Below are 13,222 nucleotides of genomic sequence, written 5' to 3'. Positions count from 1 at the left end.
TGCTGACTCAATTCTTGAGATATCTTTATAGCAGTTTTCTTATACAAACCTCCATATCTTCATGCAAAGATTCAAAGGGATTTTCCAGGTTTTATAATTGATGTCTTATGCTTAGAGAGGACCTATCACCACCTCCGCCATTTCAAGTTCTTGGCATCTGCTAATAGACACTGCTCCACTGATTCCAGCACAGCTGGAATTTTCTCTCTAGCCCTAACCATTCCTGAGCAACAAGTGCAGTTAGTTTTGGTGTCTGATGTGCTATTTATTATACCATCCTCCTGACAGTACTGAGCCTAAATAGTATATCAGGCACTAAAACTAACAACATTGATTGCTCAGGAATGGTGGGGGCTAGAGAAAAAAAAACAACCAGAATCATTAGAGCAGCAGCTATTAAAGAGCTGGACATGTTGGCAGTGGTAAAAGGTCCTCTTTAAGATATTACAGTTTAAGATTGGTAGGGACTCCCAGACAGATCAGCTGTTTAAAGGGGCTGCAGGGTTCACATGAGCACTGCAGCTTCATCAGTACTTACCAAGCAGCAACTGTGCTTGATATCGCAACTCACTTGAATGGGACTGAGAAGTGATCACATCATGTAACCAATGAATATGACGTCACATGGTCTGTGCAGAGGATGTGGAGCTGAGGGAGCCACTGCTGCTTCAACCAGCTGATCCACTGGAATCCCGGGTCAAACCCCACAGATCTTCAACTAATGGCTGACCCGAAAGATATACCATCAATGTAAAATTCCCAGAAAACATCTTTAATAGGGGTCATCCAGGACTACAATATTGATAACTGTAGTTCAATCACAACATACACAGCACAGTGCCATATAATATATAGTGGCCGTGTCTGGTACTGCAGCTCAGCCACATACATTTGAACGGGACCGAGTTTAGACATAGTTATGAGTTTAATTAATGTGATGTCCATGAGTAAGAGCTCAATATCATAGTCCCGAACAATCCCTTTAATATATAATATTCGCACTACCTGAAGTTTCCACTAGGGGGGGTTTATAAATACAGTCTCATTGTTGAGTTTAGTGTATACAGTAGTAACGTCCTCTAGTGAATACTACAGGCACCCATAAATTTACTATGTACCTTGCTGCCTTTACAGAGAATTCGGATGCAGTGTATAAAAAAAACGGAGGACTGACCACTAGAAATATTAAAGTAGACCTGTTTAACGTTGTGCTTAGAAGTGTAGAAGATTCCCAAACGTATGCAAAGGGTCTCTACTGGCATACATCTGACTCATGGCCAAACATGCTGTAAACCTAGCCCGAGAAATCACTAAAATGCTGTCAGTATATAAAAGATTACACCATTCACAATAAGCAAAGTATCCAATAGATGAGTCTCTATACAAGAAACCTGTCTGTCGCTCTGTTAAGGCCTAATACCTGTGGATTATATCAGTACAATCATTGTGGTGCAACATGCAATGAACACAGTTTTTGTACATGTATTTTTTCATCAAAAACTTACCAAGATATCCTCCCCCCAAAATAAAATCAGTATGCAATTACAATTTATAGCATCTCAAATACCTCAAGGAGTGAAAGTTTCCAAGAATACACATTAAAGTGTGAATTTCCTCACAAGAAAACATTGAAAAATTCATGTCTAAGGTAACAAAGAAACTTGGAAGGTGCATAATTGTGGGCAGTTACAGTAGAAGAAAAGCTTACCGTAACCGCAGACCATTGAATAAGAAAGTTTTATTATGATTAAGACATTAATTCTATTATTAAACACACTAAAAAAATAATCCTCCTTGCAAGTTATTGCAATCAGACATTGGAAAAAAATTCTCTTCTGTCCAAGTATATACTGTTCATTGGTTCCAGGTTGTCTTGTGGCATCACAAACCTAGAAAAGAACATAGAACGTTACAATAGACAGCAATGATTCAGAGGGTTCATCCAAAATGTCACCACGGCATTACATTGTTATACATCAGAAATAACCGCAACTAAAGACTTTTAGAAGTGGCATCTTCTGCATTTGTTTACATGGATAGCTTTGTGTTCTGTTTGCCTACAACTGCCATGATGTATTGTGCTTCACTCAGAGCTGACTTCCTCTCCCTCCCTCTCTCCCCCTCCCTTTCTCACTTACACTCCCTTCCGGTTTCCCTAGCTAGCCCGTCCACTACTAGCCTTTCCTAAATAGCGTCACCAATACTAACCCACCACTCTCCCCAGCCCATCATACTTACCCGTCTTCAGGGCAAGACCTTATGGGAATGGACATGACACCTCCTTGATTCACGCATACGCAATAGAGCCGGAGTGCCAGCATGTGCAGTAGCCAGCACCCAGTAGCTGGGTGTTGTAGACATCAAGAAGAGGAGGAGCCAGCCCCCCATACAAAAGTGATGTCCCATTCCAAGAAGATCTGGACCAGAAGACAGATAAATATGATGGTGTGAGATATGGGTTAGTATTAGAGATGAGCGAACAGTGTTCTATCGAACTCATGTTCGATCGGATATTAGGCTGTTCGGCATGTTCGAATCGAATCGAACACCGCGTGGTAAAGTGCGCCATTACTCGATTCCCCTCCCACCTTCCCTGGCGCCTTTTTTGCTCCAATAACAGCGCAGGGTAGGTGGGACAGGAACTACGACACCGGTGACGTTGAGAAAAGTAGGCAAAACCCATTGGCTGCCGAAAACATGTGACCTCTAATTTAAAAGAACAGCGCCGCCCAGCTTCGCGTCATTCTGAGCTTGCAATTCACCGAGGACGGAGGTTTCCGTCCAGCTAGCTAGGGCTTAGATTCTGGGTAGGCAGGGACAGGCTAGGATAGGAAGGAGAAGACAACCAACAGCTCTTATGAGAGCTAAATTCCAGGGAGAAGCTTGTCAGTGTAACGTGGCACTGACGGGCTCAATCGCCGCAACCCAGCTTTCCCAGGATCCTGAATGGAATACACTGTCAGTGTATTCCCGTATACCCGATATATACCCCCGATACCCGTTCCAACGGTGTGCCCCCCCACCTTCACCCCAGAAATACCCTGCAAGTCCCCTAGCAATAGGATTGGGGCTATATACACCCACTATTTTTGCTACTGCCATATAGTGCCATTGTCTGACTGGGAATTCAAAGAATATATGGGGGTTACGTGCACCCACAATTTTTACTACTGGTATACAGTGCCATTGTCTGACTGGGAATTCAAAGAATATATGGGGGTTATGTGCACCCACAATTTTTAATACTGGTATACAGTGCCATTGTCTGACTGGGAATTCAAAGAATATATGGGGGTTACGTGCACCCACAATTTTTAATACTGGTATACAGTGCCATTGTCTGACTGGGAATTCAAAGAATATATGGGGGTTACGTGCACCCACAATTTTTAATACTGGTATACAGTGCCATTGTCTGACTGGGAATTCAAAGAATATATGGGGGTTACGTGCACCCACAATTTTTAATACTGCTATACAGTTCCACTGTCTCACTGGGAATTCAAAGAATATATGGGGGTTATGTGCACCCACAATTTTTACTACTGGTATACAGTTCCATTGTCTGACTGGGAATTCAAAGAATATATGGGGGTTATGTGCACCCACAATTTTTAATACTGGTATACAGTGCCATTGTCTGACTGGGAATTCAAAGAATATATGGGGGTTACGTGCACCCACAATTTTTAATACTGCTATACAGTTCCATTGTCTCACTGGGAATTCAAAGAATATATGGGGGTTATGTGCACCCACAATTTTTAATACTGGTATACAGTGCCATTGTCTGACTGGGAATTCAAAGAATATATGGGGGTTATGTGCACCCACAATTTTTAATACTGGTATACAGTGCCATTGTCTCACTGGGAATTCAAAGAATATATTGGGGTTATGTGCACCCACAATTTTTACTACTGGTATATAGTGCCATTGTCTGACTGGGAATTCAAAGAATATATGGGGGTTATGTGCACCCACAATTTTTAATACTGGTATACAGTGCCATTGTCTGACTGGGAATTCAAAGAATATATGGGGGTTATGTGCACCCACAATTTTTAATACTGGTATACAGTGCCATTGTCTGACTGGGAATTCAAAGAATATATTGGGGTTATGTGCACCCACAATTTTTACTACTGGTATACAGTGCCATTGTCTGACTGGGAATTCAAAGAATATATGGGGGTTATGTGCACCCACAATTTTTACTACTGGTATATAGTGCCATTGTCTGACTGGGAATTCAAAGAATATATGGGGGTTATGTGCACCCACAATTTTTAATACTGGTATACAGTGCCATTGTCTGACTGGGAATTCAAAGAATATATGGGGGTTATGTGCACCCACAATTTTTGCTACTGCTATACAGTGCCATTGTCTCACTGGGAATTCAAAGAATATATGGGGGTTATGTGCACCCACAATTTTTAATACTGGTATACAGTGCCATTGTCTGACTGGGAATTCAAAGAATATATGGGGGTTATGTGCACCCACAATTTTTACTACTGGTATACAGTGCCATTGTCTGACTGGGAATTCAAAGAATATATTGGGGTGACGTGCACCCACAATTTTTGCTACTGCTATACAGTGCCATTGTCTCACTGGGAATTCAAAGAATATATGGGGGTTATGTGCACCCACAATTTTTAATACTGGTATACAGTGCCATTGTCTGACTGGGAATTCAAAGAATATATTGGGGTTATGTGCACCCACAATTTTTAATACTGGTATATAGTGCCATTGTCTGACTGGGAATTCAAAGAATATATGGGGGTTACGTGCACCCACAATTTTTAATACTGGTATACAGTGCCATTGTCTGACTGGGAATTCAAAGAATATATGGGGGTTACGTGCACCCACAATTTTTAATACTGGTATACAGTGCCATTGTCTGACTGGGAATTCAAAGAATATATGGGGGTTACGTGCACCCACAATTTTTAATACTGCTATACAGTTCCATTGTCTCACTGGGAATTCAAAGAATATATGGGGGTTATGTGCACCCACAATTTTTAATACTGGTATACAGTGCCATTGTCTGACTGGGAATTCAAAGAATATATGGGGGTTACGTGCACCCACAATTTTTAATACTGCTATACAGTTCCATTGTCTCACTGGGAATTCAAAGAATATATGGGGGTTATGTGCACCCACAATTTTTAATACTGGTATACAGTGCCATTGTCTGACTGGGAATTCAAAGAATATATGGGGGTTATGTGCACCCACAATTTTTAATACTGGTATACAGTGCCATTGTCTCACTGGGAATTCAAAGAATATATTGGGGTTATGTGCACCCACAATTTTTACTACTGGTATATAGTGCCATTGTCTGACTGGGAATTCAAAGAATATATGGGGGTTATGTGCACCCACAATTTTTAATACTGGTATACAGTGCCATTGTCTGACTGGGAATTCAAAGAATATATGGGGGTTATGTGCACCCACAATTTTTAATACTGGTATACAGTGCCATTGTCTGACTGGGAATTCAAAGAATATATTGGGGTTATGTGCACCCACAATTTTTACTACTGGTATACAGTGCCATTGTCTCACTGGGAATTCAAAGAATATATTGGGGTTATGTGCACCCACAATTTTTACTACTGGTATATAGTGCCATTGTCTGACTGGGAATTCAAAGAATATATGGGGGTTACGTGCACCCACAATTTTTGCTACTACTATACAGTTCCATTGTCTCACTGGGAATTCAAAGAATATATGGGGGTTATGTGCACCCACAATTTTTAATACTGGTATACAGTGCCATTGTCTGACTGGGAATTCAAAGAATATATGGGGGTTATGTGCACCCACAATTTTTACTACTGGTATACAGTGCCATTGTCTGACTGGGAATTCAAAGAATATATTGGGGTGACGTGCACCCACAATTTTTGCTACTGCTATACAGTGCCATTGTCTCACTGGGAATTCAAAGAATATATGGGGGTTATGTGCACCCACAATTTTTAATACTGGTATACAGTGCCATTGTCTGACTGGGAATTCAAAGAATATATTGGGGTTATATGCACCCACAATTTTTAATACTGGTATATAGTGCCATTGTCTGACTGGGAATTCAAAGAATATATGGGGGTTATGTGCACCCACAATTTTTAATACTGGTATATAGTGCCATTGTCTGACTGGGAATTCAAAGAATATATGGGGGTTATGTGCACCCACAATTTTTAATACTGATATACAGTGCCATTGACTGGGAATTCAAAGAATATATGGGGGTTACGTGCACCCACAATTTTTAATACTGCTATACAGTTCCTTTGTCTCACTGGGAATTCAAAGAATATATGGGGGTTATGTGCACCCACAATTTTTAATACTGGTATACAGTGCCATTGTCTCACTGGGAATTCAAAGAATATATGGGGGTTATGTGCACCCACAATTTTTAATACTGGTATACAGTGCCATTGTCTCACTGGGAATTCAAAGAATATATGGGGGTTATGTGCACCCACAATTTTTAATACTGGTATATAGTGCCATTGTCTGACTGGGAATTCAAAGAATATATGGGGGTTATGTGCACCCACAATTTTTAATACTGATATACAGTGCCATTGACTGGGAATTCAAAGAATATATGGGGGTTACGTGCACCCACAATTTTTAATACTGCTATACAGTTCCTTTGTCTCACTGGGAATTCAAAGAATATATGGGGGTTATGTGCACCCACAATTTTTAATACTGGTATACAGTGCCATTGTCTGACTGGGAATTCAAAGAATATATTGGGGTGACGTGCACCCACAATTTTTGCTACTGCTATACAGTGCCATTGTCTCACTGGGAATTCAAAGAATATATGGGGGTTATGTGCACCCACAATTTTTACTACTGGTATACAGTGCCATTGTCTGACTGGGAATTCAAAGAATATATTGGGGTGACGTGCACCCACAATTTTTGCTACTGCTATACAGTGCCATTGTCTCACTGGGAATTCAAAGAATATATGGGGGTTATGTGCACCCACAATTTTTAATACTGGTATACAGTGCCATTGTCTGACTGGGAATTCAAAGAATATATTGGGGTTATGTGCACCCACAATTTTTAATACTGGTATATAGTGCCATTGTCTGACTGGGAATTCAAAGAATATATGGGGGTTATGTGCACCCACAATTTTTGCTACTGCTATACAGTGCCATTGTCTCACTGGGAATTCAAAGAATATATGGGGGTTATGTGCACCCACAATTTTTAATACTGGTATACAGTGCCATTGTCTGACTGGGAATTCAAAGAATATATGGGGGTTATGTGCACCCACAATTTTTACTACTGGTATACAGTGCCATTGTCTGACTGGGAATTCAAAGAATATATTGGGGTGACGTGCACCCACAATTTTTGCTACTGCTATACAGTGCCATTGTCTCACTGGGAATTCAAAGAATATATGGGGGTTATGTGCACCCACAATTTTTAATACTGGTATACAGTGCCATTGTCTGACTGGGAATTCAAAGAATATATTGGGGTTATGTGCACCCACAATTTTTAATACTGGTATATAGTGTCATTGTCTGACTGGGAATTCAAAGAATATATGGGGGTTATGTGCACCCACAATTTTTAATACTGGTATACAGTGCCATTGTCTGACTGGGAATTCAAAGAATATATGGGGGTTATGTGCACCCACAATTTTTAATACTGGTATACAGTGCCATTGTCTCACTGGGAATTCAAAGAATATATTGGGGTCATGTGCACCCACAATTTTTACTACTGGTATATAGTGCCATTGTCTGACTGGGAATTCAAAGAATATATGGGGGTTATGTGCACCCACAATTTTTAATACTGGTATACAGTGCCATTGTCTGACTGGGAATTCAAAGAATATATGGGGGTTATGTGCACCCACAATTTTTAATACTGGTATACAGTGCCATTGTCTGACTGGGAATTCAAAGAATATATTGGGGTTATGTGCACCCACAATTTTTACTACTGGTATACAGTGCCATTGTCTGACTGGGAATTCAAAGAATATATGGGGGTTACGTGCACCCACAATTTTTGCTACTGCTATACAGTTCCATTGTCTCACTGGGAATTCAAAGAATATATGGGGGTTATGTGCACCCACAATTTTTAATACTGGTATACAGTGCCATTGTCTGACTGGGAATTCAAAGAATATATGGGGGTTATGTGCACCCACAATTTTTACTACTGGTATACAGTGCCATTGTCTGACTGGGAATTCAAAGAATATATTGGGGTGACGTGCACCCACAATTTTTGCTACTGCTATACAGTGCCATTGTCTGACTGGGAATTCAAAGAATATATGGGGGTTATGTGCACCCACAATTTTTAATACTGGTATACAGTGCCATTGTCTGACTGGGAATTCAAAGAATATATGGGGGTTACGTGCACCCACAATTTTTGCTACTGCTATACAGTTCCATTGTCTCACTGGGAATTCAAAGAATATATGGGGGTTATGTGCACCCACAATTTTTAATACTGGTATACAGTGCCATTGTCTGACTGGGAATTCAAAGAATATATGGGGGTTATGTGCACCCACAATTTTTACTACTGGTATACAGTGCCATTGTCTGACTGGGAATTCAAAGAATATATGGGGGTTACGTGCACCCACAATTTTTGCTACTGCTATACAGTTCCATTGTCTCACTGGGAATTCAAAGAATATATGGGGGTTATGTGCACCCACAATTTTTACTACTGGTATACAGTGCCATTGTCTGACTGGGAATTCAAAGAATATATGGGGGTTATGTGCACCCACAATTTTTACTACTGGTATACAGTGCCATTGTCTGACTGGGAATTCAAAGAATATATTGGGGTGACGTGCACCCACAATTTTTGCTACTGCTATACAGTGCCATTGTCTGACTGGGAATTCAAAGAATATATGGGGGTTATGTGCACCCACAATTTTTAATACTGGTATACAGTGCCATTGTCTGACTGGGAATTCAAAGAATATATTGGGGTTATGTGCACCCACAATTTTTAATACTGGTATATAGTGCCATTGTCTCACTGGGAATTCAAAGAATATATGGGGGTTATGTGCACCCACAATTTTTAATACTGGTATACAGTGCCATTGTCTGACTGGGAATTCAAAGAATATATGGGGGTTACGTGCACCCACAATTTTTAATACTGGTATACAGTGCCATTGTCTGACTGGGAATTCAAAGAATATATGGGGGTTATGTGCACCCACAATTTTTACTACTGGTATATAGTGCCATTGTCTGACTGGGAATTCAAAGAATATATGGGGGTTATGTGCACCCACAATTTTTGCTACTGCTATACAGTGCCATTGTCTCACTGGGAATTCAAAGAATATATGGGGGTTATGTGCACCCACAATTTTTAATACTGGTATACAGTGCCATTGTCTGACTGGGAATTCAAAGAATATATGGGGGTTATGTGCACCCACAATTTTTACTACTGGTATACAGTGCCATTGTCTGACTGGGAATTCAAAGAATATATTGGGGTGACGTGCACCCACAATTTTTGCTACTGCTATACAGTGCCATTGTCTCACTGGGAATTCAAAGAATATATGGGGGTTATGTGCACCCACAATTTTTAATACTGGTATACAGTGCCATTGTCTGACTGGGAATTCAAAGAATATATTGGGGTTATGTGCACCCACAATTTTTAATACTGGTATATAGTGTCATTGTCTGACTGGGAATTCAAAGAATATATGGGGGTTATGTGCACCCACAATTTTTAATACTGGTATACAGTGCCATTGTCTGACTGGGAATTCAAAGAATATATGGGGGTTATGTGCACCCACAATTTTTAATACTGGTATACAGTGCCATTGTCTCACTGGGAATTCAAAGAATATATTGGGGTCATGTGCACCCTTAATTTTTACTACTGGTATATAGTGCCATTGTCTGACTGGGAATTCAAAGAATATATGGGGGTTATGTGCACCCACAATTTTTAATACTGGTATACAGTGCCATTGTCTGACTGGGAATTCAAAGAATATATGGGGGTTATGTGCACCCACAATTTTTAATACTGGTATACAGTGCCATTGTCTGACTGGGAATTCAAAGAATATATTGGGGTTATGTGCACCCACAATTTTTACTACTGGTATACAGTGCCATTGTCTGACTGGGAATTCAAAGAATATATGGGGGTTACGTGCACCCACAATTTTTGCTACTGCTATACAGTTCCATTGTCTCACTGGGAATTCAAAGAATATATGGGGGTTATGTGCACCCACAATTTTTAATACTGGTATACAGTGCCATTGTCTGACTGGGAATTCAAAGAATATATGGGGGTTATGTGCACCCACAATTTTTACTACTGGTATACAGTGCCATTGTCTGACTGGGAATTCAAAGAATATATTGGGGTGACGTGCACCCACAATTTTTGCTACTGCTATACAGTGCCATTGTCTGACTGGGAATTCAAAGAATATATGGGGGTTATGTGCACCCACAATTTTTAATACTGGTATACAGTGCCATTGTCTGACTGGGAATTCAAAGAATATATGGGGGTTACGTGCACCCACAATTTTTGCTACTGCTATACAGTTCCATTGTCTCACTGGGAATTCAAAGAATATATGGGGGTTATGTGCACCCACAATTTTTACTACTGGTATACAGTGCCATTGTCTGACTGGGAATTCAAAGAATATATGGGGGTTATGTGCACCCACAATTTTTACTACTGGTATACAGTGCCATTGTCTGACTGGGAATTCAAAGAATATATTGGGGTGACGTGCACCCACAATTTTTGCTACTGCTATACAGTGCCATTGTCTGACTGGGAATTCAAAGAATATATGGGGGTTATGTGCACCCACAATTTTTAATACTGGTATACAGTGCCATTGTCTGACTGGGAATTCAAAGAATATATTGGGGTTATGTGCACCCACAATTTTTACTACTGGTATATAGTGCCATTGTCTGACTGGGAATTCAAAGAATATATGGGGGTTATGTGCACCCACAATTTTTAATACTGGTATACAGTGCCATTGTCTCACTGGGAATTCAAAGAATATATGGGGGTTATGTGCACCCACAATTTTTAATACTGGTATACAGTGCCATTGTCTGACTGGGAATTCAAAGAATATATTGGGGTTATGTGCACCCACAATTTTTACTACTGGTATACAGTGCCATTGTCTGACTGGGAATTCAAAGAATATATGGGGGTTATGTGCACCCACAATTTTTAATACTGGTATATAGTGCCATTGTCTGACTGGGAATTCAAAGAATATATGGGGGTTACGTGCACCCACAATTTTTGCTACTGCTATACAGTTCCATTGTCTCACTGGGAATTCAAAGAATATATGGGGGTTATGTGCACCCACAATTTTTAATACTGGTATACAGTGCCATTGTCTGACTGGGAATTCAAAGAATATATGGGGGTTATGTGCACCCACAATTTTTACTACTGGTATACAGTGCCATTGTCTGACTGGGAATTCAAAGAATATATTGGGGTGACGTGCACCCACAATTTTTGCTACTGCTATACAGTGCCATTGTCTGACTGGGAATTCAAAGAATATATGGGGGTTATGTGCACCCACAATTTTTAATACTGGTATACAGTGCCATTGTCTGACTGGGAATTCAAAGAATATATGGGGGTTACGTGCACCCACAATTTTTAATACTGCTATACAGTTCCATTGTCTCACTGGGAATTCAAAGAATATATGGGGGTTATGTGCACCCACAATTTTTAATACTGGTATACAGTGCCATTGTCTGACTGGGAATTCAAAGAATATATGGGGGTTATGTGCACCCACAATTTTTACTACTGGTATACAGTGCCATTGTCTGACTGGGAATTCAAAGAATATATTGGGGTGACGTGCACCCACAATTTTTGCTACTGCTATACAGTGCCATTGTCTCACTGGGAATTCAAAGAATATATGGGGGTTATGTGCACCCACAATTTTTAATACTGGTATACAGTGCCATTGTCTGACTGGGAATTCAAAGAATATATTGGGGTTATGTGCACCCACAATTTTTAATACTGGTATATAGTGCCATTGTCTGACTGGGAATTCAAAGAATATATGGGGGTTATGTGCACCCACAATTTTTGCTACTGCTATACAGTGCCATTGTCTCACTGGGAATTCAAAGAATATATGGGGGTTATGTGCACCCACAATTTTTAATACTGGTATACAGTGCCATTGTCTGACTGGGAATTCAAAGAATATATGGGGGTTATGTGCACCCACAATTTTTACTACTGGTATACAGTGCCATTGTCTGACTGGGAATTCAAAGAATATATTGGGGTGACGTGCACCCACAATTTTTGCTACTGCTATACAGTGCCATTGTCTCACTGGGAATTCAAAGAATATATGGGGGTTATGTGCACCCACAATTTTTAATACTGGTATACAGTGCCATTGTCTGACTGGGAATTCAAAGAATATATTGGGGTTATGTGCACCCACAATTTTTAATACTGGTATATAGTGCCATTGTCTGACTGGGAATTCAAAGAATATATGGGGGTTACGTGCACCCACAATTTTTAATACTGCTATACAGTTCCATTGTCTCACTGGGAATTCAAAGAATATATGGGGGTTATGTGCACCCACAATTTTTAATACTGGTATACAGTGCCATTGTCTGACTGGGAATTCAAAGAATATATGGGGGTTATGTGCACCCACAATTTTTAATACTGGTATACAGTGCCATTGTCTCACTGGGAATTCAAAGAATATATTGGGGTTATGTGCACCCATAATTTTTACTACTGGTATATAGTGCCATTGTCTGACTGGGAATTCAAAGAATATATGGGGGTTATGTGCACCCACAATTTTTAATACTGGTATACAGTGCCATTGTCTGACTGGGAATTCAAAGAATATATGGGGGTTATGTGCACCCACAATTTTTAATACTGGTATACAGTGCCATTGTCTGACTGGGAATTCAAAGAATATATTGGAGTTATGTGCACCCACAATTTTTACTACTGGTATACAGTGCCATTGTCTGACTGGGAATTCAAAGAATATATGGGGGTTATGTGCACCCACAATTTTTAATACTGGTATATA

The 13,222-nt window shown here is 40.0% G+C and overlaps 1 protein-coding gene across 1 annotated transcript in view; it reads right to left on the bottom strand.

The window, feature by feature from the left end:
* Positions 1-1,838: 1,838 nt before the first annotated feature.
* The window catches only part of C4H8orf34 (chromosome 4 C8orf34 homolog), a 227,376-nt gene continuing 215,992 nt past the window's right edge, over positions 1,839-13,222 (bottom strand). The window contains exon 14 of the mRNA XM_075270419.1: positions 1,839-1,889. Within this exon, the coding sequence (XP_075126520.1) occupies positions 1,882-1,889 (8 nt within the window). The 3' untranslated portion in view covers positions 1,839-1,881. The remainder of the gene's footprint in view (positions 1,890-13,222) is intronic.

The sequence above is a fragment of the Leptodactylus fuscus genome, chromosome 4 (genome assembly GCF_031893055.1).
Source record: "Leptodactylus fuscus isolate aLepFus1 chromosome 4, aLepFus1.hap2, whole genome shotgun sequence".
NCBI classification, from domain to species: Eukaryota; Metazoa; Chordata; class Amphibia; order Anura; family Leptodactylidae; genus Leptodactylus; species Leptodactylus fuscus.
This window is presented reverse-complemented; position numbering and strand designations above follow the sequence as displayed.